The sequence below is a fragment of the Harpia harpyja genome, chromosome 13, assembly GCF_026419915.1.
Source record: "Harpia harpyja isolate bHarHar1 chromosome 13, bHarHar1 primary haplotype, whole genome shotgun sequence".
Lineage (NCBI taxonomy): Eukaryota > Metazoa > Chordata > Aves > Accipitriformes > Accipitridae > Harpia > Harpia harpyja.
This window is the reverse complement of record NC_068952.1, coordinates 9,201,102-9,226,333: the sequence shown is the minus strand read 5'-3', so window position 1 is coordinate 9,226,333 and position 25,232 is coordinate 9,201,102. Positions and strand designations below refer to the sequence as shown.

Sequence of the window (25,232 nt, the reverse complement as noted above, 5' to 3'; positions counted from 1 at the left end):
CCCGGAACCTTTGGAGACGGAACGCAGATTCGCGGCGCGGGGGCCGGGCCGGGAGACGATACTGGGTGGACCGTGGGGAAGATGGCGGCTGCCGTAGCGGGCCCACGTGGATGCGGCGCTGCGGTGGGCGAGGAGGCGGACAGCGGTAACGGGCGCCGCTTCCCCAACGGGGGCGGGAAGGGGGTTGGGTCCCTCTCTGCTCGGACGGACTGCTAAGGCCTCCCCGGCCCCTGCCGTGGGCCGGAGCGGCCGCTTCTGTCTGCCCCGTCAGAGCCCGCCGGTGGGCCTGAGCCCCTCCTTCCCCCCCCTCGGGAGTCTGGCCCGAGGGTTGGAGCCGGTTGTCGGGGACGGCGGGAGCTAAGGCCCCGGCCCAGCCGCCTGCCGAAGCCGCTTCCCGGTAGGGCGGAGGCAGCGGGGCGCGGGGTGCCCGCGGGGCTCCGTCGGGGTGGGTTTCCCGCCGTGCCCGGTGTTGTTGTGCCTGCTCCCTGCCCGCCGGCCCTGTCCTCCCTGGGCCGTGGCCTTTGGTTTTTCTCCGCTTAGCCCAGGGAGTACCCACAGCAGCTCGTTTGTTCCCTGGGCCCACCAAAATAACTTTCGCTGCCGTGTGTCTCTGGGGTACCCCTTTCTTGGGGGGAGCGATTGGGCAGAGCTGGACGAGCTGCGGGGTGCGATGGACTGTGTGTCTGCCTGTGTCTGTCTGTACGAGACAAGGATCTGCTTCCTGCTCCGGAGGAAACCCGTGAGATACGCCAATTACAGTAACCTACGAGGAGAGCACAGAGTATAAACACGGCATAAATGCACTCATACTCCATTCTTTCTACGTGGTTCTCCACTCGTTTTTGCTTCTTCGTGTGTTGTGAGGGTATACCTAACTAGTTGTGATCGCTTCTTAATTATATCATGTAATTGGATTTTTTTTTTTTTTTTTTTAATCTTTATTCCGGTAGGAATCAAGGTTGTGGCCATTGGAGCCGTAGTTCTCAGTGGTTCTGTTCGGTTTGAGGGTTAAAACTGAACTCAAGGGGAGGCCTTGTGTGAGAGCTTCTTTCAGAGCTCATTTCTGAATGATTGCTGTTTTTAACTGTATCTGTCTACACCTAGATCACCAGGCAAGTTTAGAAGAATAAAGTATGGCGATGTATGTGTATATTTATTCCCCTCCCCCCCCCCCCCCCCAGTTGGGACTTTCTACATTAAATCTATGCCAGCCTTCAATCTTTGCAATTCAGAATAGAGCCCCAGCTCCTATTGCTGATAGAGTTAATCTAGTTTACTTTGAAATACGTCTGCTTTATGTCATGCTGTTGACAGATACTCGGATGTATTAAAGAATAAGTCATGGCTGGTTGTTGAAGCCCTGTTCATCTTTCTGTAGTTGTTGAAAGCAAAATGTTGTTGGTATTATCTGGCATTATCCTCCTATTTTATTGCCAGAAAATATTGAGTAAAGGAGATTAATACATGCTTTTGCACTTTCCTTTTTATAAGTCTGATCTGGTTTTTATAGCTAACTGTGGAAGTTGGTCCTAAGCAGTGTGTGGAATTCAGGTTTAGACTTTTGTAGCTGTTAGCTTTTGTATGTATAAAAAGTTGCAAGTAGGGGTTAATTCCTTGTTTAAAAACTAGATAGCAATATTCTATCATGGACAAGGCTTAGGGGTGAAAACTTGACAAATTGTTTTACATGTAGGAACCAGGATGTGGTGATGCACCTACTTCTTTACATGCAATGGTTTGAATTTTTTTTTTTTAATTTGGAAATCAGGATATGGAGACATACTGATATCATAAAAAGGATGCCTTTAGTAGTTTCTGAATGCGTTGAACAAATTTGCCACTTCTAAATCACTAATTTTAGTAAGGACTGTTGAAAAAACACCTGTAATTTATCCTATGTGGAGTGTGACACAACACTGTTCACCTTCGTGGTAGTAAAAATCATACCGATACAGATAATGAGCAAGTATTCAGTATTTCGCTTCCACATTTGTGATGTAAACATACAATCTTGCTTCTTTCCATGATGATAACTAAATGCTCTCAGTCTTTAAATATGCCTGGGCATTAGAGGCTTTGTTTAAAATTGGTTAACATCACTGTTTTGCTGCTATGTTGGTTTTTTTCCTGGTTCAGAAAGGCATGTGGAGAAGGCACAGTAAAGGGTTAGTCTGGCAACAGAGTGTATATTTATGTTCGTTAAGTAATTAAATAGGCAGTTAATTAATAAGGAATATCATTAATAGGTGTCTGCATGGTTTTACGGAAAATGGATCTGCTGAAGCAGTCCTGACTTCATTCTCTTAATAATTTGCTTGATAAAGGTAGTTCACAGGATATAGTAGTGCTTACAAAGTAAAGCACTTGGCTCAGTAGTACTTAACATTGTGGTTTTAAAATACTCTTTTTAAAGTAGTGTGAGAGTAGTAGATGGATGAAAGCCAGTCAGCTGGTATCTCAGAGTTGGTGGGGAATTGTCCCCTTGCTGGTTGGACTTGCAGTGTCAGAGACCAGCCTCCTTCTGTCAAGCACTTGATTTGCAGCCTTGAAAGTTGTATACAACATAATTAATTTAAAACTTTTGAGGGGCATAAGTATTAGTGGAATGGTAGTTAATAGTGGCAGGACACTTTTATGCTCTGCTCTTGATTACGTGATAAAGTGGGTCCACTGAAATAACCAAACATATTTTAGCAGACCCTAAACTTGCAGCCTGTTTCATTCTAGTTAGTCATCTGCACCGTTAAAGACTTTATTTGTGCTATTTGACTCACTGAACAGACTAATGAGGGAAGTGTGGTGTATTCTTCATGTGTTTGATTTGCTGTCTAGTTGGCTGTTCTCTCCTGTCTTGCTGTTGCTTGATTCCAAACTTCAGTATTTTAACTTTAATTCCTTCTTTTCTGTTTTGAAGGGGGGCATAGGGTAAGGAAACTTGAAATTGGGGGCGTTTTATTTGTCTCAAAACCTTGAGCAGTTACTTATACCAGAAAAGCTCAGTGCTTCTGGTTTCTTTTGAACTACCCAACAACTGTCTTAATTCTTTATTTCACAAAGCAGTCTCCCCTCTGTGTTCATTATGCTTAGGTAATTTTATTTTTGCTGGCATTATTTTTCTTGAGCAGATTCTGCTTTCATGTAGGAAATGCTGCCCTACCTTCAATTTAATTCATGTGGCTGTTTGCATTTAAACACTAGATGTCACTGTTGCAGTTTGTGTATAAGTATGTACATGCATACTTAAATGCATATGTATGTGTGTGTATATGCATTTATAAATTATAATTTTTGAACTGGAAAACATAGTTTTTTTTCCCCAAACTTGCCACTCCTAAACATCAAAATATTCATTAATCTAATAATAAATTTTCAAGGCTGCCTTTTCCCTTTTACCCAACCTCTTAAATCACTTTAAATCATCACTGAGATGAGCAAGCACTTGCACTGGATACTTTCTAATAAATTCATTATGGTGATGTATGCCTGCTTGAGGAATTAATTGTAACAGCAAGTAGTACATGGCCCCAAACTCGGATAACATTTACAAATGGAGTGAGTTAAGCTAGTGATGGATCCTTACTAGAAACAGAACTCCTGATACTTTTCTTGTTCCTTTTTTTTACCCCTAGATTCTGAGTTAAGCTCAGGACTTCCAGAAGACAGCTACTCTTCAGGAGGTGAAGCCCTGGATGGTGATGATGAAGATGAAACAGCAGCCCTTGGTGATGTGGTTGAAAAGGCAACAAGCTCCAAAGCTGGCCCAGGTGCAGGCTGGGCAGATGCCATGGCAAAAGTGCTCAACAAAAAGATTCCACAAAATAAGTCCACCATCTTGGCCAAGAATAAAAAACTGGAGGAGGAGAGAGAAAAGGAAAAACAAGAAAGGCTGGAGAAGAGAATGAAGGTGAGAAGAAGATGCAGTATCTTGTTGTACAATCAGTCAGATGGGGTACATGCAAGATCCCCTCAGGGTGGATTTGGGAGAGTGCTCTGAGACTGTCTTCTGTTTTGGAATCTCTCCTCCACCATGATGTCAAGTAGCTTCAATTTTTTTACTTTCCAGACAGTCATGCTGGAGGGCTTTTTCCTTCACTGCTTTTTCTGGGCCATCAGGCAGGCTGATCTTTGGCAGCAGGACTGTTCCAGTCTGTCAGCTTAAGTTGTTTTGTTGTTGAGAGGGTGAAAGCAGCTGCTTTTCTAATTGCTCTTGTTAGTTTGGGGTGTAATTCACTTTGTCAGCATTACAGGTTGAAATAGTTCTCTCTCATTGAAAGTGAGAGTGAGAGGGAGAAAGAGAAGAAAACTGCTTTCATTTAAGTTCTGCTGTGACTTCCAAAATCAAAGGCCTCTAGGTTGAGATTGTAGTAATCATTGATGTGGTTGTGAATTGTTGTTTGCTCCCCTCAATGATTTTCCTGGTAGGAGTTTTTTGTTACAGTGTCTGTGCCTTAAATTGCTTTTGATTCTGAAACTGTTATGAAGAAAACAAAACTATGTTGGCAGTTAGGTCATTTGTTTGTGTGTCTTTAGTGGAACTTTTAATTCCAGGCTGTGATTAATTTACCCTCAGGCTAAAAATACGTTAATAGTTCTAATGTCTCATCTTACCAGTTCTGTTTCAATAGGATAACCAGGTTATCCACCTGACAGTCTGGGACATGCTGTTGTTAGGCCATGGCCTGCCTTTTAAATACAGAGAGCTTCAGTACGGCCTCTGCTCAGTTATGATTGTCCCAAATACCTGTTCTCATCCAGTAAATATGTGGGAGTACTGCAAAGCAGAGTTGGGCTGCAGGTCCCCAAACTGTCTTGTTTACCTTTAGAAAAACGTGAGAACAGTCTGCCTTCTATTAATTTCTTGCTGATGGAGGCTAGAATAGGACAGTTCTTTTGATAAAAGACCAAAACATGGTCATAAACTCACAAATTCGTGGTAGTCTGCCTGGAATTACAAAGATAAGGACTCTGAAATTCCGTGAAAGACTTCTTGCATCAAACAGACTTAATGCAACATCACCACACCTAGAACACTGTTAAATTGTTAAAAGGGGAAAAAAAATATTTCACTACCTTACTCTTGAAGCAGAGGCTGGGGAAATACAGTATTCTCCTATTGTAGCAGAAAAGAAGCGGGTGGTGGTGTGGCCCTTGGTAATGGGAAAGTGGATCAGTTTGCTTTTGAAAGAGCGCGCCTCAAAAAAAAAAAAAAAAAGACAAAAATCAGTGTTGTGCACAGGAGTTGTTCTCCAGTGGGCACTTGGTGCTCTTCCTGGTGTTTGAGTTCTGCCTGTTACAGACTGCCATGCGTCACTGTCTGTCACAAAGCTGTACCACAATTAATTCAGCTGGGGAGGTCAAATTCCCAAGGCTCAAAATGCGACATACCTGTCTTGATAGACCCAGGATTTTGTTATGTGTAAATTTCTCTGTGATCAACTTGTGAGTCTTGGAGTTGAAAGATGTCTTTGAATAATTTCCTTGACTGTAGCAGTCAGTGTGAAAGCATTTGCATTTTTCTAGACTCCTTTTGCTTGTCTTGAGCCAGAGGCATCACACTGGTGCAACTTTTCTAGTTTTTGTTACTGAAGGCAAGTGACTCTTTGAGATTTGACTGTGGCCCCTGGTGTGTCAATGCAAGAGACTTGCCTCAGACCTGTTGTCCAGACCTATACTGGAACTCCCCTTAGCCTCAAACCAAACTGAGTTTTGTTGATTTATCTTTTTTTTGACTCTTGCTACATACTCTATCAGAGTATGCTGCACTCTCCAATGCTCCATGTTGTTTCACATAACAACATTTATAACGCAGCTTGATAAAAAGCGGGAGTGGGAAATGATGTGCCGAGTGAAGCCAGATGTTGTCAAAGACCGAGACAGAGAAAGAAATCTTCAGAGAATTGCCACGAGGTAAGAGTTTTTCTGAATGCTTTTCTTCAATATATGTATATCGAAAAAAGGAAGAAAAGGGGAAGAATTGGCCTGTGCAGGTAATCTGTTTCCAATCAGATTGAACTCTTAAGAGGTGACTAGCAGGAGCAGAGAGATTTATATACAGGTCTGTATTGTACAGTATAAAGTTCAACAAAAGATTTCAGAAGCTTTATGAAAGAGTAAAAATTTAGATGGGAATGTAATGTTTGCTTAACAGAAGTGCTTTGTTGGATCCCCTCATTTTGTTCATTTAATGCTTTAAAAATGCAGAACATTTGTTTCTACTATGTTTTTTCCTTCTCCGCAGAGGATTCACCAGATCCACGTTTAGGTTCAGTTGCCTGTTCTGTGTTGCAGTAGCTTGGTTCACCTAGTTCTGCGACGCACCTTGATGTGCTGTCTGTATCTGTCTCCTTACTCATTCCTCTGCCTTGTCCCCCTACTTTAGCTGCTCTTAAGATCTTGCCTGAGGAATTTAATAGCTGATTGTAGACGAGTAACATGCTTCTGGGGACGAAACATGCTCTTGCACTGGTCTCAGTGCCGTGTTACTTTGCTTAGGTTGGGGTCTGAATAGTTATTTGTGGATTTGTTAATTTCTGGATCCTAGCAATAAGTGTGAAGGAAAAGTGAAAATTTAAGCTTGCTACATTGTAATAAATGTTACTTCTTAACTGAAATGAGGTTCAAAGTAACCATTTTGGGGAGCTAGAAGCCATCCAGCATCTTCCCTGATTAGTTGCTTTGGTAGAGGGTTAATTTCTGTAAAGGGAACTTGAGTTAAAAACTTTGTTTTGTTGTTGTTTTTCCCCATCTTAGAGGTGTTGTACAATTATTTAATGCTGTCAGGACACACCAAAAGACTGTTGATGAGAAGGTGAAGAAAGCTGGGAGCTCTGACAGGCAGCGTGCTAAACTACTGTCATCTGTGTCAAAGAAAGATTTCATCAGTGTTTTAAGAAACATGGAGGGTGCTAAAGGAAAGAAGAATCCTGCTGGAAAGGCCACAAAAAGTAAACAGGTAGGCTTTATCTGGGAGAAAAAATGCATACAAGTTACCTTCTCAGTATAAGTGCTGTCCATTCATGTGCCTGCTCTTCAGAACACCTGTGATCCAAGTGCCTGAGTTTCTTTGAAACAACTTAGGAAGGGAGCAAGTAGCTCTTAGCCTGTTTTCCTTGTCTTTTTGAGCGTCAAGGTACAAAACACTGGAAGCTCTTCTGATAAGACATCAAACCTTGTGTACAAATAACTTGGTTTAGCTGTGTGTTTAAAAAAAGAATATGAAAAATTGGATTTTATCTTGGATTTTGCACCAACCACAGAACGAACTGCTAGATTTTAGTGGGTTGTGACATTCAGAATTTGGCCAATAGTAGTTAATCAGCTCTTTAAAATTGTTAAAGGTATGGGGGCTTTTCATCTTACATGGCGTATTAAACTGTACTACTTCTGTGTACCCATAGTTTTGGACATTTCAAACTCACTTCCTCTGGATGATTATGGTATATGGAACGGAAGGGCTTTGCCATGCAAGTGAATACCACAACAGAAAGAAACTGAGATGTACTAAACATTCTGTGTAGGCTTTTCTTTCCCTAATTCTGTGTGTGTGTGTGTTAGGCTGATGTGGCTTTATTGCTGTAATGATGTTTTGGAAAGAAGTATTTTAACACATTGCACTTTTTCCAAATGTGCTCAAGAGAGACAGAATGTAGTTGGACTCGTGCTACTCTTTATCGGTTCTTTCAACTCACCAAGTAGCTCAGGGTTGAAAACAAGTTGCTCAGACATACTCTTTCTCGTATTTCAGAAGCTGCACGTTTTTGAAGCATATTTGTGTTCAGGTTTGAACTTTGTGCTTAGTAGTGGGTGGAATACTTCTGTTGGCTGAGACTCACAGCAGTTAACTAAGTGCTTTTCTGTGCCAGAAAGAAATACTTTAATCAGTTGGGAGACAACAGTTTGTCATATGTTTTTTGTTTGTGTGCACTTGGGGAGCATGCTGAAACACTGCCTGGCATGAAGAGCTCATACAATTTTCATGCAAGTGTAATATTAAAGTATTTTTTTAAATTCTTAGGATAACGAGAACAATTTAGCTTGGTGCTGACACTTTATTTCTCCTTAAATAATTCCAGCTTGCTTGTTTGGGTGGGGGGGTGTGCGTGTGTGTGGTTCTTCTTTCCCCCACTGCCTGCCCCCCCCCCCCGGGATAGCAGAAAAGTGATAGCAGTAGCAGTGCCAACTACTATTGTAGTAGGCATTGAATCAACAGCTAAGAAAAAACTAGGACCCTTTTTTCTTTGTGTCAGATTGTAGCAGGGCAATTTTCTAATTACTAGGTCAGAAAACATAGATTACAAATGTTTCTATACTATAAAAAAAAAAGACGTATTTTGGCAGCATCAGTAACAGCATATTTCCATTAAAGTGCTCTGGAGGTGCTTTAGATGCTGGCTGGTTAGTGTTGATTTTGAGTATTGATACAGGTGCTGTTTTCACATTGCTTGTGAACAAAAACTTCAGATTTTGGAGTTTTTCATTATAGTAGACTATATAGACTCATATAAGTCTATACTTGTGGGTTTGGTTTTTTGTTTGGGAAGGGGGTTGGTTTTTTTTTTTAATAGCCCTGTCTGCCTGGGTAGACCACCCCCCTCCCTCTCTCCCTTGTTGCATTTGCTTCAGTGACTCTCCATTCAGTACTGAACCAAACTCTTCAATAATTCTTTTTCAAGCTGTTCTTAATCTGTCTTATTTTCTCTTGAGAATGTATCTTACACGTTTAGCAGGCTCCCATCCTTGTAGTTGTTGATGCTTGAGGCTGAGGCCAAAATCTGATCTTCAGTCTCCTCCTCAGAATTACACAAACATTTAGCCACTGAACAGTACTGCTGGCCTCCACTGTCATATCTCTACTTCTTGGTCTTTGAGGGTTTTTCAGAAAGTAGTAAGCAGGGATGAGGCTTTTGGGTGGTGAATTCCTTGCAGCAGGAGCTTGGTAGATTGTTTGTGCCATCTGAAAGCTTTTCTTTGTTTGTTTTGTGGGTTTGTTTTTTTGGTTTTTTGTGGTTTGGTTTTTTTTTTGTAGCAGCCTGCTTTGTTTTTAGCAATTGAGAGTATGGCATGTATTTCATTTTTAACAAACAGGGGGGAAATACATTTATTTATCGCAACAAAAACAGTGGAAGAGATGCCAATCCCAAACTCCAGGCGCTCTGCCATCAATTAAAATGCAGTCCAGAACAATAAAAACACCACCCCACCCACATAAAGCAAGCAGTCAGCAGGAAAAATAGCAGAATAAAGTTTTACCAGTGAAAGCAAACCTTTCTTGACTCAAGCCTTGCGCTATGAAAGGAGACTTGACTCTGTGAGAATGGGCAAATGCTTTTTCTTATTCTACAGTGGTTTTTGAATGCAAGATTTGCTGCTGTATTTTTGAAAGTTTGGTGGCTTCTTCTAAATGTCAGGGGTTGTTGAAGAAACCCCTTGTAAAGCTCTGCTGTGGTTGACTATGTATATGTGTGCATGAGAAAAAGAGATTAAACGCTCTGTAAAGGCCGATCAGTAGCAGTGGGATTTCATGGTGGCACAACCACCTAAAAATGTTTGTTCTCTATCAGCTTCATGCATGGATGGGAAGGACAGGTAACCTGTGCCCTGTGAGAACATTGTTTATAGTCTTGTATACCTTCAGCCATTGGCCTAAATATTACTTGGTGTACACTCACCCAATGTAGCTATGAAAAAAAGACTCTAAGGCTGTGAAAATTTTCCTGTGCCATGTGAAACTATAGCTCTTCTTGGGGTTTTGCGTACCCAGATGGGAGTAATTACTTTTCTGAGCTGGAGCCAAAAGCTTTGCCTTTCATATCATTAGCTGTTTATCAAGGTATTTCTTAATCCTTGCTGAGCCAGCTGACTTGTGTAATATTTTTCCCTGTTTTTTTCTAAGGTACTGTACATGATGCTTGCCTCAGGGTAAGATCCTCTAATTTACCTCCCCTCACCACCTTATCTGAAAGCCTTGCAGCATGGGAGAAAAATGTAATATTTTTCTTTTTTTAAAAAATCCCACTTGTTTGTTGTTTGGGTGATTTTTGGGGGAAGCATTTATTGGGAGATATGAAAGCTTTCAATCTTGTCCAACACAATCCTTCCAGACCAGATTTTTGTTTCAGTATGTGTTGGTTGTATCTTGCAGCTTCCCACCTGTAGGATACTATAAGAAATGTTATTAAACTACAGGTTTAAAAAAGGTACATATCAGAGATGCTGTCTTTCCAGCCCTAGAGGCTGAAGTCATCTTTATGTCTATAGAAGAAATACAGAAGTAGGTAGTGGTGGTAAAGGATTCCTTGCAGGAATCCTTTGTTTTCTTTAGGTACTTAAGAAATTTCTGGGTGCTCTTAGGATTGTGGGTTAGGGAAGTACCTTTGCTTGAAGGGTTGCGTGAAGTTTCTGTTCTCTTAGAGGTGCACAGATGTGTTGGCTGATGTAGTGAATTACATGAGGTCTTGAAATCTTAATGGTAGGAAGACAAAAAAATTCAGAGTTAACATTCCCGGAACAGCCTCAACTCTTCTCCCTTGCTGCATGTCAGTTACAACAGGGTCATTCAGTACCAGGAGCTCTGATCTTGACTTTTCGCTTGTCATTTGTGCTACTCCCTGTAAAGCGTTACTGGGTGGCAAAACGTTTTCTAGTGACATACAAATAACTGGTATGGAAGTTACAAATATTCTTCGTGATAAGCATAACCTGCACTCATTGACCTTTAGTTTTGAATTAGGCCTTTGTGGCATGGTTTTCTGAATCAACTGTGTTTGCTCCAACTTGTAAGTTTTCTTACACCAGATCCGTTGCAGAGCATTTCAATGGTGGAAGTGAGAGCAGGATTTCCTGGTCTACTTCAGTAGCCATGATCCAAATTCTGCAAGGTAATTTTTCTGTAAACTGTGCTGACTACATGACTTGGAGGTACAATTTGCTTCCTGTGTTGTGATGGCATCTGGAAAAAATTGGTGTATTGGTCTCAAAATAGTACCTATTCTAAAATAATTCATTGGTGGGAAGGAAGATGAGCGGAGAAGAATACAAGCACTATTTCATATCAGCTATTGCTCATATGGGACTTGAAATAAAATGCTTTTCCAGAAAAGTTCCTCCTGCCTGAAGTTTATTTTATAAATGCTTCTAGTGTTTGGTAAGTAACTTGTAAACACAGTGATTAAAGTCAGGTTTACTATAGATTTTTCTTTTGTTTGTTAGACACTTAATATTTATAAATACTTTAATTTTAAACAGTAGTTTGAAGATTGTTCAAGGGCATGAGGAGTATTGTGCTTCTGACTTTGACTGCTGTTCTTGCTGGGACACAAGAAGTGGCATGGGGGCTTTCATTTTTCAAGTTAGATGGGGATATAAATGTGCTTTCCAGCTTAAAAATTAGATCTGTTTAAAACCTGTTAGAGTGACTGCTTTCTTCTTCTTGCAGCTGCGTTAGGTACTGGCCATTGGCATGTTCTGCTTTTTTCCACAATGTAGAAATGGGGAGGGGGAAAAAAACCCAAAAGATTATTTTCATCCATATACCTGTTTGGAGGGACAGTAGTCTGAACAATTGCTTCAACCAGCTGTAGGAAGTAGTTTGTTTCTGAGGTCTGGGTGAAGGCATAGGTGACTTTTAGAAATTTGGTAAGGTGTATCAACACCTCTTTTAATCTTAAAAGGAAACTTTTTTTCTTAGGTGATAATGACATTGCAGAGTAGCAGAAGTTTATTACTACAGCTGTTGTATGCTGGTTTTACAGAACTAATTGAAGGAGTAACCAAGTGCGCATGTATTCCAGCAGATTTGAGGGGGCAGCCAAGTATTAATTTAGTTCAGCTGCAGCCAGAGTAGATGTGTTCTCCCGATTTTAATAAATGTCTTCCCATCACATGCACAGAAACTTTTAATTTGGATTCCTTTATAAACTGTGCATTTGTATCTATTTTTCCCAAATATATATGTACATTCTTGTGAAGGTCACCTCATATATGTTTGGAGCTGATGCTTTTAATGTAGTTTTTTGGTTTTGTACTAAAAGGTTTCTGACTACCTAATTGTATGCTGTATTCAGATTTTTATCCCTAGGGATAAATGCAGTGCAGCCTGCCACCAGTTTGCTATATTCTAAATTCCTTACATTCTTTAAGATATAGGGTTGTTGTGCAGTATTAGAAGTCTTTGATGGTGACATTTTTACTTTAAATCTGTTTACAGGAAGATGTATTGACTTACCTGGTTTGGGTCATCAGCAGGGTTAGGTTTTTAAGATGTACAAGCTCAGTTCACTATCTGTTGCCATAGCTGGTAACACACATCTGTGTTAACATGGGAATGTAGGTCTTTGTCAATATTTAAATGTGTATTTGATTGATAGATGTCAAGAGCTTGACACAGTGAGTTCAACTCCAGATAAGAGGATTAAGGGCTGTGTGGCAGCTATATTTCACTAGGTTCCCCCTTTTTCCTATCCTCAGATTTCCTTTTCTGCTCTCTTTTTCAAATACTTGATCAGAAGTCAGGAAGGGAAAAAGATTGTGATTTTCGCACTCTGTGTCTGTCAATGTCTTTTTTTTTTTATTCTCTTCATGTTTTATGTTCCTGACAAGTTCTTTCCCCCTGCACCTGAGGACCAAGCATGCAGCCCAGCATCCTGGTGCCTAATGCAAGTGCAGCCCTGACAACTGCTCGCACAGAAAGACCAGTTCCCTGTTTGTCATCATGAGTCACGCGTGGTCTAGTTTAATGCTGTCTTCTAAGATGTAGATAGCATGTGATCAGTGAGGACAGATATTTTAAGAGAGTTTGGATACTAAATGCCTATCGTATCTACTGAGGTGATGACCTCAGGTTTGGGGAGGGCAGGCCTCCAGATGTTTATTACTTGGCCAGATCCAGGAAAATGTTTGTGGAGATAGCAAAAGACATGTTCCCAGCTCCAAAATACATCCTTAACTGATTTTTAAGTTCAAAAAGAATGAATGATGCAAGGTTTTAATGGATGCCTGTAGGAAATGTCTCTTTCCTTCCTCCTTAGAGCTGTAGACAAAATATTTTAAGTTAGTCTTTCTGTGAAAATGGATGAAGTGATTTTAGTTGAAACATAGTGAAAGCCTTCAGCATGAAGCAGTTGAAGTTTGGCAAATTTTATAAATGAATATAAACAGGGACTTGTGATTGAAATGTCAGGCAATACTGAGACAGCTCCATCTGTCATATTTGAAACTAACTTGCCTTGCTATTTGATTATTAGTGCACAGGATACTATGACGGTATTCTGTTTTCCAGAAGATGTTGCAAGGCTTTTTTTCAGTAAAACTATGTCTAAAACAACCACATTTGAAAAACTTGTGGTATACATCTTCTTTGATCTTCCTGTAAGTATACAAAGCACAAAAAGTCAAATCCTATTAGACTTTTTATCTGGTAAATTGAGTTGGAAGCCTTACAAAAGCAGCTTTCCACTTTTGGCTTTGTTCAGAACTCTTATAGGCAGGGCAGTGTACTTAGACAAAAATGTATCAAAAATGTATTTTTAAAAAAAATGTTCTCTGGAAGTAAGAAAGATTGGGTGGAGCTTGTCTGTCTTAACCAGTTTGTTTCCTCCATCTAAGCATTTTCTATTGGAAATTATCTTGAAAAGTCATTCCCTTACTTTGAAGTTGTATTAAGGTATAAAACATTCTGATTTCCAGAGTGTTGAACTAGCAGATGTGTATTATAAATGACCTCTGTGGACACGTACTCATACTCATCTGTTTATCTTGGTAGACTTCAGGAGTGGTGGGTCGAACTGCTTCTAGCTTCCAATGGTTAGAGGGTTGCTGAATTCACTATTTTTTTTTCTATGGGAAAATCTGGCCAGTTTTTAATAAGTGTTCCTAAAATTTACCGAAATCTTAGAAAAATACACTTTTTTTTTTTTTTTTTTTTTTTACCTACTGTTATTACAAGGGATACTAAAGCTGTCTTGCTGGGAAGATCTGACCTCTTTTTGGTTTGTTGCTGAACCCTGGACAGTGTTCTGCATGTGGTCTGTGTCATTTTTCCCTCCACCTGCAGGCATTGGGAAAACCCATACAGAAACATACAAGGAGATGGACGGGTCGGAAATGGAGAGAAAAGGTAGCCAGATGGCTAAGACAAGGGATTGGGATCACGGCAGTTTACATATTCCCTCTTCAGGTTTAAACTGCTTTTAGAAAGCAGCCTAGGAGTGTTGAGGGGTATGGTCTGTTCCTTAATGAGTTTACCACTCGCCCACGACAGGGTGAGGGAAATTACAGGAATATAAAATCAAAGAGACTTGGATTTGCAGACATTTAGGATATGTTGCAAAAGCCATTTAAGTAGGAGCAGGGGCAATGAGGGTAGGGAAGGTTTAGCCAGACAAGCTGCTTAGTAGTCATAAAAACTTCAGTATTTCATACTTAGTAATAAAAAAATACACAAAACCTAGTTCTTTGTGGGTTGGTTTTTTTTTTTGTTCTCCCCCTCCTGCCTCATAGTTTTTTGGATCCCTATACTTGTTTTGGGACTCAAATGTAAGTGGAAGTCCTGAGACAGGAAGGGGAGGCTTTTTAATAGCCCCAATTCTTCCTCATCAGCTACTCTGTGAGATGATTTCTTAAGTGCTGGAAGTGAAGGACTTGGTCATTACTGTAGCCTTCGTTGTTTGAGACAACCTTTTGGGACTCACTTTGTTATGCCTCTTGCTGAATCATAATGAAAAACAGTGGATGATTTCAGCAAACAGCTGTGGGCCTGCGTGTTTCCTTACTGTGCCAACAGGCAAGCTTTTATAAAAACCTGCAGAAAATTTTAGGTACCCAGCTGAGACAGTGCATAAGTGTCTTGCATAAATGGGTGACATCTGAGAAAAATCTGTTGTGACTTGGAAATATTTGTCTAAAGTAGACTGTTGAAAGACATTAGTACTTGACTTCTGAGGGATAGCACATTGAAGGCCTTAGTCTTGACCGGATGCTTTTTACTAGGCACTTTTGCTGTATCTGCATATTTTCCAGGTACAACTTGATGGTTTGGGAACTGTGCAACTTGCAACAGGGATGTTGTGCATCTGCGTAATGTTTAGGCTAATCTTTAAACTCTGTCATGTCTTCAGTACTGCAGGAATACACATTAAGAAATGTAGGACCAGCTGGCAGAGAGAATTCTTTTTTATCACTTCTGAGAAGTTGTGTGGCATTTCTTTCGGGGTTGAAAGGCTAAGTATCTAGAAAAGTTCTTTCTTCCTTGATTTTGAATCCCATCCAAACAGGAAAAATTCTTGGTTCTTTATTTTCCTTTTAGGAATAACAATGGAAGCTGGTAAGGAGACTTCCATGTAAGTTTGCTCTTGGTAATGAGCCAATACGCTTCCTGGTACAAAATGAACAATATTTTGCAGACTGCTTACCTGAGGCTCATGACTAGCTAGCGTGAAAAGCTATTCTTTCTGATGGACAGCATTGTCTTTTCCAAGTCAGAATTATGATTGAGCTACTTTGAATACCATAACTTGCTATACAAATTTTTGTCTGATAAGCAATTAAAGTATAACTTGTTGCTTTAAATAGACATCTTGATCATATGTTGTTTTGAGCCACAGTACTCATTGGGTCTTTATGTCAAGAGTTAATTGATCTTGGTGCTGTGCAGTCTTTGCTCTAAGGATCCTATCGTTCAAGTAGATGAAATGTGAAAGTTGTGTGGAGACTTACAGATGAAGAAGGGGTAGGAATAACAGGTGAATACTGAGATAGTAGTAGCCAGTATGGTAGACAGTAATTTTACTGTCAGTAGTATAACTGCTGATAAACAGGCATTGCAGATGTGAAGGTAAAAGCATATAGATGAGGGTGATGAAGCAGTTTTGTTTTTACAGGAGGAAAAAACAAACATGACTGAAAATGAGCAGTGATGGCATACTGAAAGAGTATACTGTCTGGAAACTTTCTGTCCTGATGTGTTGCCTGATAACTTAATACAGGGAATGTGTTATTTCTCTCTTTCCAGGTATCTTCTCTGTAATAATTTGCAGTCTACTTTGAGCTAATTTTTGTTTGGTACCTACTTAAAAATGCTTGCTTGTGGACCTTTTTTTTTCTTTTTATGTCAGTGGAGTGTTTTGGCCTGACAGTTGGAAAGACAGTGATGTAGTTACTCGATATTCACAACATTGTCATTTTTCCTTGTATTTTACAGAACATGAGTTACAAATTACAGAATATATTCCACAAGGAGAATTGTTAGTATCGGTAAAGGTAACAGTTCATACCTGTGTTGTAGCTTAACTATAAGATTGTTTCATTAGGTGAGGCCTATTTTCAGGTGAGTTTTTATTTTATGAGCTTTTATTTTCTGTGAGTAGTTCCTGGGTGTTGCATGCCCATGCTGTTCATCCTGTCATTAAAATGTGTAAAGGGAATCTTGATGCCAGTATGGCCAGGCATTGTCTTGCAGCAGCGTGTGGTAAAATTCCTTGCGCAGCGGAAGGATTTCTGAGACAGCTGCTACTGGAGCTGGAGCACAGCACAGGCTTGAGGAGTTCCAGAGCGTCCTATATGCAGAAGGGCCCTGTGTTACGCTTGAATTCTTAAAATATTTTTGCTTTTTCTGACAAATACTGATTTATGAGGTTTCTGATGAACTAAGGCTGAGGAAATCTGTTCTCTCACAAGCTCTTTGATTCTTCTTTGCAACTGAGCATTTAATAACAATGCTAATGATTTTACTTCTTTGCTTAAGTCCAGATGAATGCTTGTTTTTTGAAATTCTGTAGTTCAGTTCTGACCCCTCTAAGGTTGGCGCATGTTTAAGCCTCTGCGTGCCAATCCAAAGCATTCCTTCTCATTCATACATCCCCAGTTGTAGTAAACCCTAGAGGAGGATGTGAGGATGATGTGAGGATGGGGAGATTCCTCATGCAGGTCATTAAGCTCTGGGTGGTCTTCTGGCTGGAAAATCAGTATTTGTTGTGCTTGTAGTAATAATTCCAGTGCGTTACTTGAGAAGAAGTTTGAACAGGAACAGCAGGTTTCAAACCACTGTCAAAAAAAATTCATTCTTAGATTTATTTACTAGAAATGCCAGTGTAGATTCTGGTGTGCACAAGAGACCTTGTGCTCTAAGTAAATCTCCTGTGCCCCTGTTGATATCCACAGTATAGCAGCAGTTCAGATACACTAAGGCAATTTAGTTCAGTTGCTCTAATTTCTCTTTCTGAGAGAAGATGCAGATGGGTATTGAATAACTCTCACCCTAAGGAATAAATGATTGTGCAGAATTATGCTGCAGTAGAATAGACTTCTGTTGTGCAGCTCATATGTTCTGCAAGCTCGAAAATGCTTCCCGAAGTGAGTTGCTGTGAGACTTCAGCTCAGAAGTTCAAGATAGCAGCAGTACAGGATATGCTCTCAGTTTCCAGATCTGTGTGTTTTTGTCTGCTTGGGATCAGGCGTACATAGGAACCTTTCTTATAGTCAAGATCTCACTGTAATTCAAATTAGATAAAGTGGCAAGTGGCACTGATCATTAAACCCAAGTGTCATTTGTCTGTTAAAAATCATTACATTATGTTTCTGCTTCTATTGCTGCTTTAGATATTTCAGCTGCAGTTTTCTTTATTTCTTCCTAGCCTAGAGGGAACTTACTGTCTTAGCCTGTGATATTGGATATTCCTGAAAACGAATTAGGAGGAATGATTATGCTGGTGTTCTTTGTTTTCCATTTCCTCTCGCTGCTTCTGCCAAGTGATTTTTTTTTTTTTTTTTTTATTTATATTTAACACACCTCAGTGTATACCTATCCTGGGTTTTTTTTGAGCTAGGTTTAAACCAACTTGCTTGGGGATGAGAAACGGAATAGCAGTAGTTGTTTGGAGCAAGATGCAGGCTGGCAGGGAAGGTAATTGTCAGATGTATGCCAGAATATGTTTTGGCAGTTACACTTTTTAACTTCTTTGTCATGATAAAAGCCTCCCTGTATTTCAAGGTCTTAGATGTTTGTATTGAGCAAATTAGAGGAACCTGGGGAGGCAGTTCAAATTAATTAGACATGTTAGAATTGTTTTCTCAGGGCTTAGATTTGTTGTTTGAGAGATATTTATGTTAGAAATTCCTTCCCTGACAGGTACAAATAAACGTTTGTTGTATGTAATGGTAAAGAGAGATGCCCCTGCAAGCTCTGGCATTTCATCTTGTACACAGAGCAAAGGCGTGGGAGCCCAGTGTGCTGACTGTAATTCCTAGGTCTCAAAAATGTTCATTTGTTAATACCCTGCAGTTATGGTCTTCTGGATGCAGGCTGTAGAGGAATCTCTATGGTGATGTAGGTATGGTTGCTGTTTTACAGATGCAGAAACTAGGGTATGTTCAAGTGACACGAGCTGGTGGAAAGTAGAGTGAAATGCTGTCTTTAATCTGTGGGCTCTGATTTCAAGACATATCTTTTAATGCTGTTACTTGCCAATAAGCATTATGGGACTTTGGTCTGCTTATGCGTAAGGTTCTGAAAACCTCTGGCAAAATTTCCTGCTCTGGTTTTAGGATGTTGCTGTGCCAGTAAAGCAACAGATGAAAATGACAACATCCTGTGACTTAGACAGACTGAACTTAATTCCCTTAAGCTTTCAAAGGAAGCAGCCTTTGAGCTAAGGCACTCATTTGCAGACTGAAGCAGCTATGTGCAGTTACAAGTATCCTGCTGCTGCTTCTGACAACTTCAGAAGGGGTAGAGAGGATCAATCTCCCACCTGAGTGGCAGTGCAGTCTGCTGCAACTCCAGTGTTGAGTTTGGCAGGGCTCAGTTGAAGATACTTACTGTAATGTCAGTTATCAAGAGTGAATTATTTAACTCCAAATTTTTGCAGTGGTAAAGAAATGAACCAAACCAGGGAGATTTCTAACTTGATCTTGATCATATAGCTGCTGCTGGTGCCATGAGGCTTTCATAGACGGCTTCTTCCAAAAGCATCCAGGAGGCAATTCCAGCCCAGATCCTACGAGGGATGGCTGTTTGTTCTAGGTGACAGACCTAAGCTTTGTTGTTGGGTGGGTGGGTGGTTTTGTTAGGGCTTGGCTAAGAATTTCAGTTCATCTTGTCCTGGTGCAGATTTTAGAGGGTATGTCTTCAAACCAGAATTCATTTGGGAAGTATGTCCCCACTACAGAGCCCTGCTTGTGTCAGACTTGAGCTAATGCTGTGATAGCTTAGGTGGCATACCAAGCAGGCAAGATGGTGTTTGTTTTATTTATATGATCTCTTTTCAACTGGACTATCAGTCTGTCCCAGCAAATAAGTATCCGCACTAGAGTAACCACACTGCACGTTTTGGTCTGTCTTACTTCAGCTCATGATAACAAGTGCATCACCATGTAACCAGTGACTCCTGAGATACTTTACTAACTGCTGCCTCTCAGACCTTTTGAAATAGGTTGCCACACCTTCAGGCAAAGAGCAAACCCATTCAAATGTATGTGTAAAAAAAGGGAGAGGGGTAAAAAAGTAACACCAGAACTTTTTACTCCTTGCCTTACTGAAGGATCCACTTTATGTAGCGTTACACACTAATGTTCATATAGCCTGCTTTGTTTTCATTTGGGGATGTTCAAAGGGGACTTCGGTGTTGTAGTGAAATGTGGGAGGTGTGGATGAACAGCTGATGGGAAGTTCAAAAGCGGTTGTATAGAATGAAAGCTGGTTTATTTTCCACGTGCCAAGAATCAGGTTTGTTTTATTTAGATGAAACCAGATTATGGCATTGAAAAACCAAGTGTATTAACATTCTTACATAAAGCAAGTTGGGAAGTGATGTTACAGTTGAACTAATTGTTAATTATACAAATAGTCTTGCTGCATATTTTCTTGACTCCAGGAATGTTTTGTGATACGATAGATTTGGGGAGTTTTTATTCTGAGAGGAGAATAGAGCAGTAAGTGAGTTAGGAATGAAGATACTAAATGTGGGGTTTTCTTCACTTGGGAGCATGCTTAAAATTGATTAAATATTTGCTTTCGAGCATTTAATCTTCATCTTTGAGGAATGGACATGCTACCTCTGTCTTTCTCCTTAGGGCTTGTTGTAAAACTGTTCAAACCTTTCTGGTGCCTTACATAGTGGGTAATGCTATGGAGGATCAGCATCCCTCTTTTGTTGAGGTCCTGCTTTTGTTCTGTTGTTCACTTGACATAGCCAGAAAGAACAGCTAATGGTTGCTGAATAGTAGCTTGTGATGAATTTGAGCATTGGGCTTTTAAACCCTGAGCCTTTCACTGTCATTGCTGACAGTAATCTACTGCTTCTGTGCTGTTTAAAAAAAAATAAAACAAAAAAATCCCTGTTCTGTGCATTTTTGGGGGGGGGGGGGGGGAATCTCTGTTTGGTTTATTGTTATTGAAAAAAAATAAGAAAACTGGATTGTTTTGTAAGGAAGGTGGGATTTTTTCCATTTAGGTATTTCAAATTTTACTCTGTGGCATGTTCAAACAGTGATTTATAAAAGGTCTGGGATTAAAAAAAAAAAGCTTGGTGACTTTTGTAATCTTTCCGACTTTTCTGTACTCTGCAAAGGTAAACATATAAAACAACTGAAAATACAGTTAAAAGGGTGGGGGGAGAAGCTACCCTCTCCTTGTGTCCCAGAACAGAGTAGCTATGTTTGCACTAAATTAGATTATTCCCATGTGAACATCTTAAGGTCTGCCTAGGGATCTATCTAATCTGTAACTCTTTAATTCCAGGTAATTGATTACGCAGTCTGAGATATTTCAGGCTTTACTGGTATAGCATTTGAAGTAAATTGCTGCAAGACTGGAAAGTGGTTAGGACACACAGCCCTGGGGAAAAGGGGGATTGTTGGGATGGGAGAGCTACTCTTAGGAGTAGGCATTAATGAGAGCAGCTGTGAAGAAAAAAAAAAAACAAACCCAAAACACACAAAAGAAAACACAGTGCAAACATCTTGAGGAACAGCTGTAGAGTTTCTCTTTTTTTGAACTGGGCCCTGGGAGATTCCTTTTGGGACTTGTTACCCTATTTTGTGAGAGTAGTCTTTGAAAAAGAACTGCAGGAGAAGTCACATTTAGCACTTCTGCTTTGATTAGCTATTAAAAATACAAATCTTGTTTGGCAGACTTTTTGCACTCAGATAACTTCTGTTGGTGCGATATGATGTGTTAAATTTACAGTGATGGACCTGCATTCTCTATTCTTTATTTCTTCTGCTATTGAATTCTGTATGCTGCTCTCTCCCAAAGATTGCACGGACATCAGCTTAAATATGCTATGATTCTATGTATCGCATATTCCTAGAGGCATGAACAAATGTCTACAGTGATCATACATTTACTACGGATTTTGCATCTAGTAGGCAAATCTGCATCTGCAGAGGATGCTGTAAAGGATAACTGCCATCCACTGTACAGTATCAGGAGGTGCTGGTTACTTAAACTAGGGTGAGTCAGTTGAGGTCTGTCCTTTTGAGCAGGGGAGTGGGAAAAGCACACCTGAGATGCCTGTATTAACTTTGTTTCAAGGACCCTGCAAAATTAAATTACCATTTTCAGTGTCCCTGATTCCATTTTGGTAGGACAGTTTTTTTGCTTGCCTGCTGGACACTGAGCCATGTTGTTCCTCAGAAGTATTTTGCTACTAAGCTTAAACCACTGAAATCCTTCTTCAGTATATTGAACAGTTTTTAGTATTTTCCTTCAGCAATAGCTTCAAGCTGTTCTTTAAAACTGTTGCCACAGGATGGGGCTGTTGCACTGCCCAAATATGAACAGTCACCGAGATGAACTGCAACCAAGCCCTGGTTTCAGTGCTAAACTAAAACTACATTCGTGTCACTTTTCTTTATTATTCACCAGTTTGTGTAGTGTGGCCTCTGTTTATCCACTTTCAAGAGGTAGGAAATTTGGAGTAAGGTGTTGTTTGGCTTGCTGAGTGTAGATCAACTTTGTTTCTTTTAGAGGCAGCTTTGCACCATATGACAAGCCCAGGTAGTGAGGTAATAATCCACATAAAGGGGATTTGGTTCACGTATCACAGAATATGTTAAATATTAAGTTTGGGGGGTTTTAAACTTTTATTAAATCCATATTTGTGTTTTAGAAATGTGCCAAAAAGTGTTCTAATGAAGCAGCACCTGGGGGTTAATAAATGATATCATGAATCCATTCTGATTGCCAAGAAAGATTTTAATAAAGGAAGCTGTGCCCAGGGTTGAGTGTTTCATCTATGAGGAATAATTGTTTTGTTTCCATATTTCTTTTATTCATTGGTTAAAACAAGTTTGCTTTTTAGCATCAAGTCACTTATGATTGTCCTGTGTTTTTCTGTGTACCATTTGCATAAAAAGCTAGCCCTCAGTAGGTCTTCAGATGCAAATTATAAGAGTGAGAGGTGTTATTTGATTGCATGAAGAGCTTCCATCTTTTACTGCCTTTGACATTCATCTCATCTTCCTCTGTCCCCTCTTCTCCCCCTCTCAAACATTCAGGGTGAAGTGAAGTCCGAGGAGGGGCCAGAATGGAATATACTGCGTGATGACTTCATGATGGGAGCATCTATGAAAGACTGGGACAAGGAAAGCGATGGAGAGGGCAATACTGAACAAGGAGGTGGTCTGAAACAAGAAGATGACAGTGACTGAATGAAACTGAAAACCATTCAAGATAATGTTTTATCTTCTTAACTTTGTTTGGATAAAAAGTCAGCATTCTGTGAATGTACAACACTTGGAGGATATCTTTTTTTTTTTTTTTTAAAGACTTGCACAACTTTGGAGTGTTTTCTCCTCCATGTCAAACTTTTATTAAATATAGCTTCATTTGCTATATTGAAATCCTGAAATATTTTCCAAAACATGTATAATTTTCAACATATTTCCAAAACATTTTGTACAGTCAAAATAGTGGCACCTGCCCAATGAAAGAAAGATTTTGCCAAGGTCATTAAAAGTTTATACATTAGTCATGGCAATTGATGTATTAATGTGCCTGCATTTCCAAATCAGTGTTGCACTTTGAAAAGTTGTTAGCGATTCGCAGTAGAAATGGCTTACAATAAACACAGAAATGCCGTCACCTTGTAAAGTTATCGGACTCCTATAGAGTCTTTACTACTTTGGCCAGAAAAGGTTTTGTAGATAATAAAGAAAAGTAACCATTAATGTGATAGTTCTGGTCTTGGAGGATTAGTTTGATTGGAGACAACTTTGGAAACATAACTGTAAAAAGAGAGACTTGATCCTACTGATTGGCTTTTATATTTTTTTATATATATATGTACATATGTATTTTTTTCTGCAGTGCAAGTCTTAAATTGTATAAGTTAAGATACTGGTAAGAGAGGAAAGGACAGTCATTGCTATTGTTTTTGTTGGGGGAGGGAGGGAGGGCTTTTCTAGCAATACCACATAAAATTATATGCAGTGTTGCTTCATTTGCAGTTCTGGTGTTCTGGCCTTTTTCAGTAAGGAGCCGGACCTCTGAGATACATCCTGTGGGTTTAGTCAGCTATAATGCTAATTCCTCAGGTCTGTAAAGGGTCAGACAAAAGCCTTTCCTCTTAGGTGTGTACTGGAACAGTACCAAATTTTGGAAGATGTCTGTCAGCATAACACTATTGGCTTTGTTTAAGCTACAGCAATTTCTCCTAAGTAGTTGTTTGGTTGCAAAGGTGCAGAAGCTAACATACATGGTAAGAATATATTCTGTATAAGCATATGCATACAGAAGGAAGTGCATTGTGATTAAGGTGTTCTAAATGAGAGGCTGGGGCTGAATTCTGCTTCCTTCACTGTTCCCGACTGGCTGTCTAATGCTGTGTCATTTGTTTAACTTTGCTATTGCATTTACCCATTTGCTATGTGAAGAAAATGCTTTGGGGCCTATTAATTGAAACTTAAAATACATAGTACTATTCTGTCTTATGTACAAACCTTTCTTTGTACCTGCTTATATGCAAGATAGGATTAGGAGCGACTTTCAGGTTTTCAGTCTTCAGCATTGAAATGTGTGGCAGGACAGTGGATTCAGATTTTTGTAATGAAGGCATTGAGGAGGGGAGGGGGTTTGAACTTTGTATATGCTGCAGGATAAAAAATACACATACAAAATGGCAGAGAAACCCATCCTAACAACTGGCAATGGTTGTGTTATCCCTAGCCTATTCATCTGGTATATATTGCAGCATAATTCTTTGAGGAGAACTCAAAGCTAACAGCAGAAATGTTTAGACTTTCAAGCTGTTTTGAGTGTTAAACATATTAGGTATCTGAGGAGACATTAGTTTGTGGCCTGATATTTATTATCACAAACGAAGGCATACACCCAAAATATCAAGTGGCAAAACCACAGAAGTTTGACATATGGTTATCCCGGCTTCTGAAGGCTAGACATCTGTATAGCTGTTCAGTGAGAGTTGGCATCTCATTAGTGCAGTACAAAAATATACTACAATGAATTTTCAGTCTATAAAGCAGCATAGTAGTCTAATCTGACATAGCTTGCTTTCTACAGAGTTCAGTTACTTTGTGTGGAAAAATTACATCAGCACCCTTAAATCTGTAGTCGTTCTTGAGTTTGATATCATCAGTCTCTGAGATCAAACTTTTGGAAAAGTTTTTCTTAGGAACTATGACATATTGAGGTGATTATTAAAAATTTCAAAATCCTTTCAGAATGCTTCAAGAATACTTGGGTGTTTGAGTTTTATTTGTGCATTTTTGAAGTAATGTGTTGGTTAAAGCACTGAAGTGTCACTTGTGTATTTAAGAAAAACATGGAATATATGGATATTGCTAAAAATATCTTCAGCTTCCATTTCATTTAGAGTGCATAGCAGTACTTTTTGCCTATGAGTGGAGAGTGTTTCTTACCTTTTAAGAAGTATAATACTCCAATTTTTATGTGTATTGGATAGTTTTTTAATTTTGATACTGTACCTTGTCTTTGCCTTGTCCTTTGATTGTGCCATATGCAGAGAAACTCAGAATAACTTAAGTTGGTAATTACCTCCAAAGAGAAATAATAAGCTCAGGACTCTTATGGCAGGTGGGAGTGGTGTATTTTAATTTGGGGCATTTGGTGGCTGGTTTATTTCACAAGTTTTGTTTTAATTGACTAGCAATTCAGAAGAAGAGCTAAACCCTGCTTGGCCCCAACACCTTCCAGTCTTCTGTCTCAGCTGTGGGATCAGCTGCCCTACTCACCTGCCTACCTGCTTTTTCAGTAATGT

At 39.8% G+C, this 25,232-nt stretch overlaps 1 protein-coding gene across 1 annotated transcript; it reads left to right on the top strand.

Annotated features, from left to right (window-relative positions):
- Nucleotides 1-44: 44 nt before the first annotated feature.
- Nucleotides 45-23,441, top strand: RRP15 (ribosomal RNA processing 15 homolog). The gene is made up of 5 exons (XM_052806190.1): nt 45-145; nt 3,630-3,904; nt 5,810-5,907; nt 6,751-6,952; nt 22,492-23,441. The coding sequence occupies exons 1-5, from the start codon at nt 82-84 to the stop codon at nt 22,642-22,644; spliced, it is 792 nt and encodes a 263-aa protein (XP_052662150.1). The 5' UTR covers nt 45-81; the 3' UTR covers nt 22,645-23,441.
- Nucleotides 23,442-25,232: the final 1,791 nt, after the last annotated feature.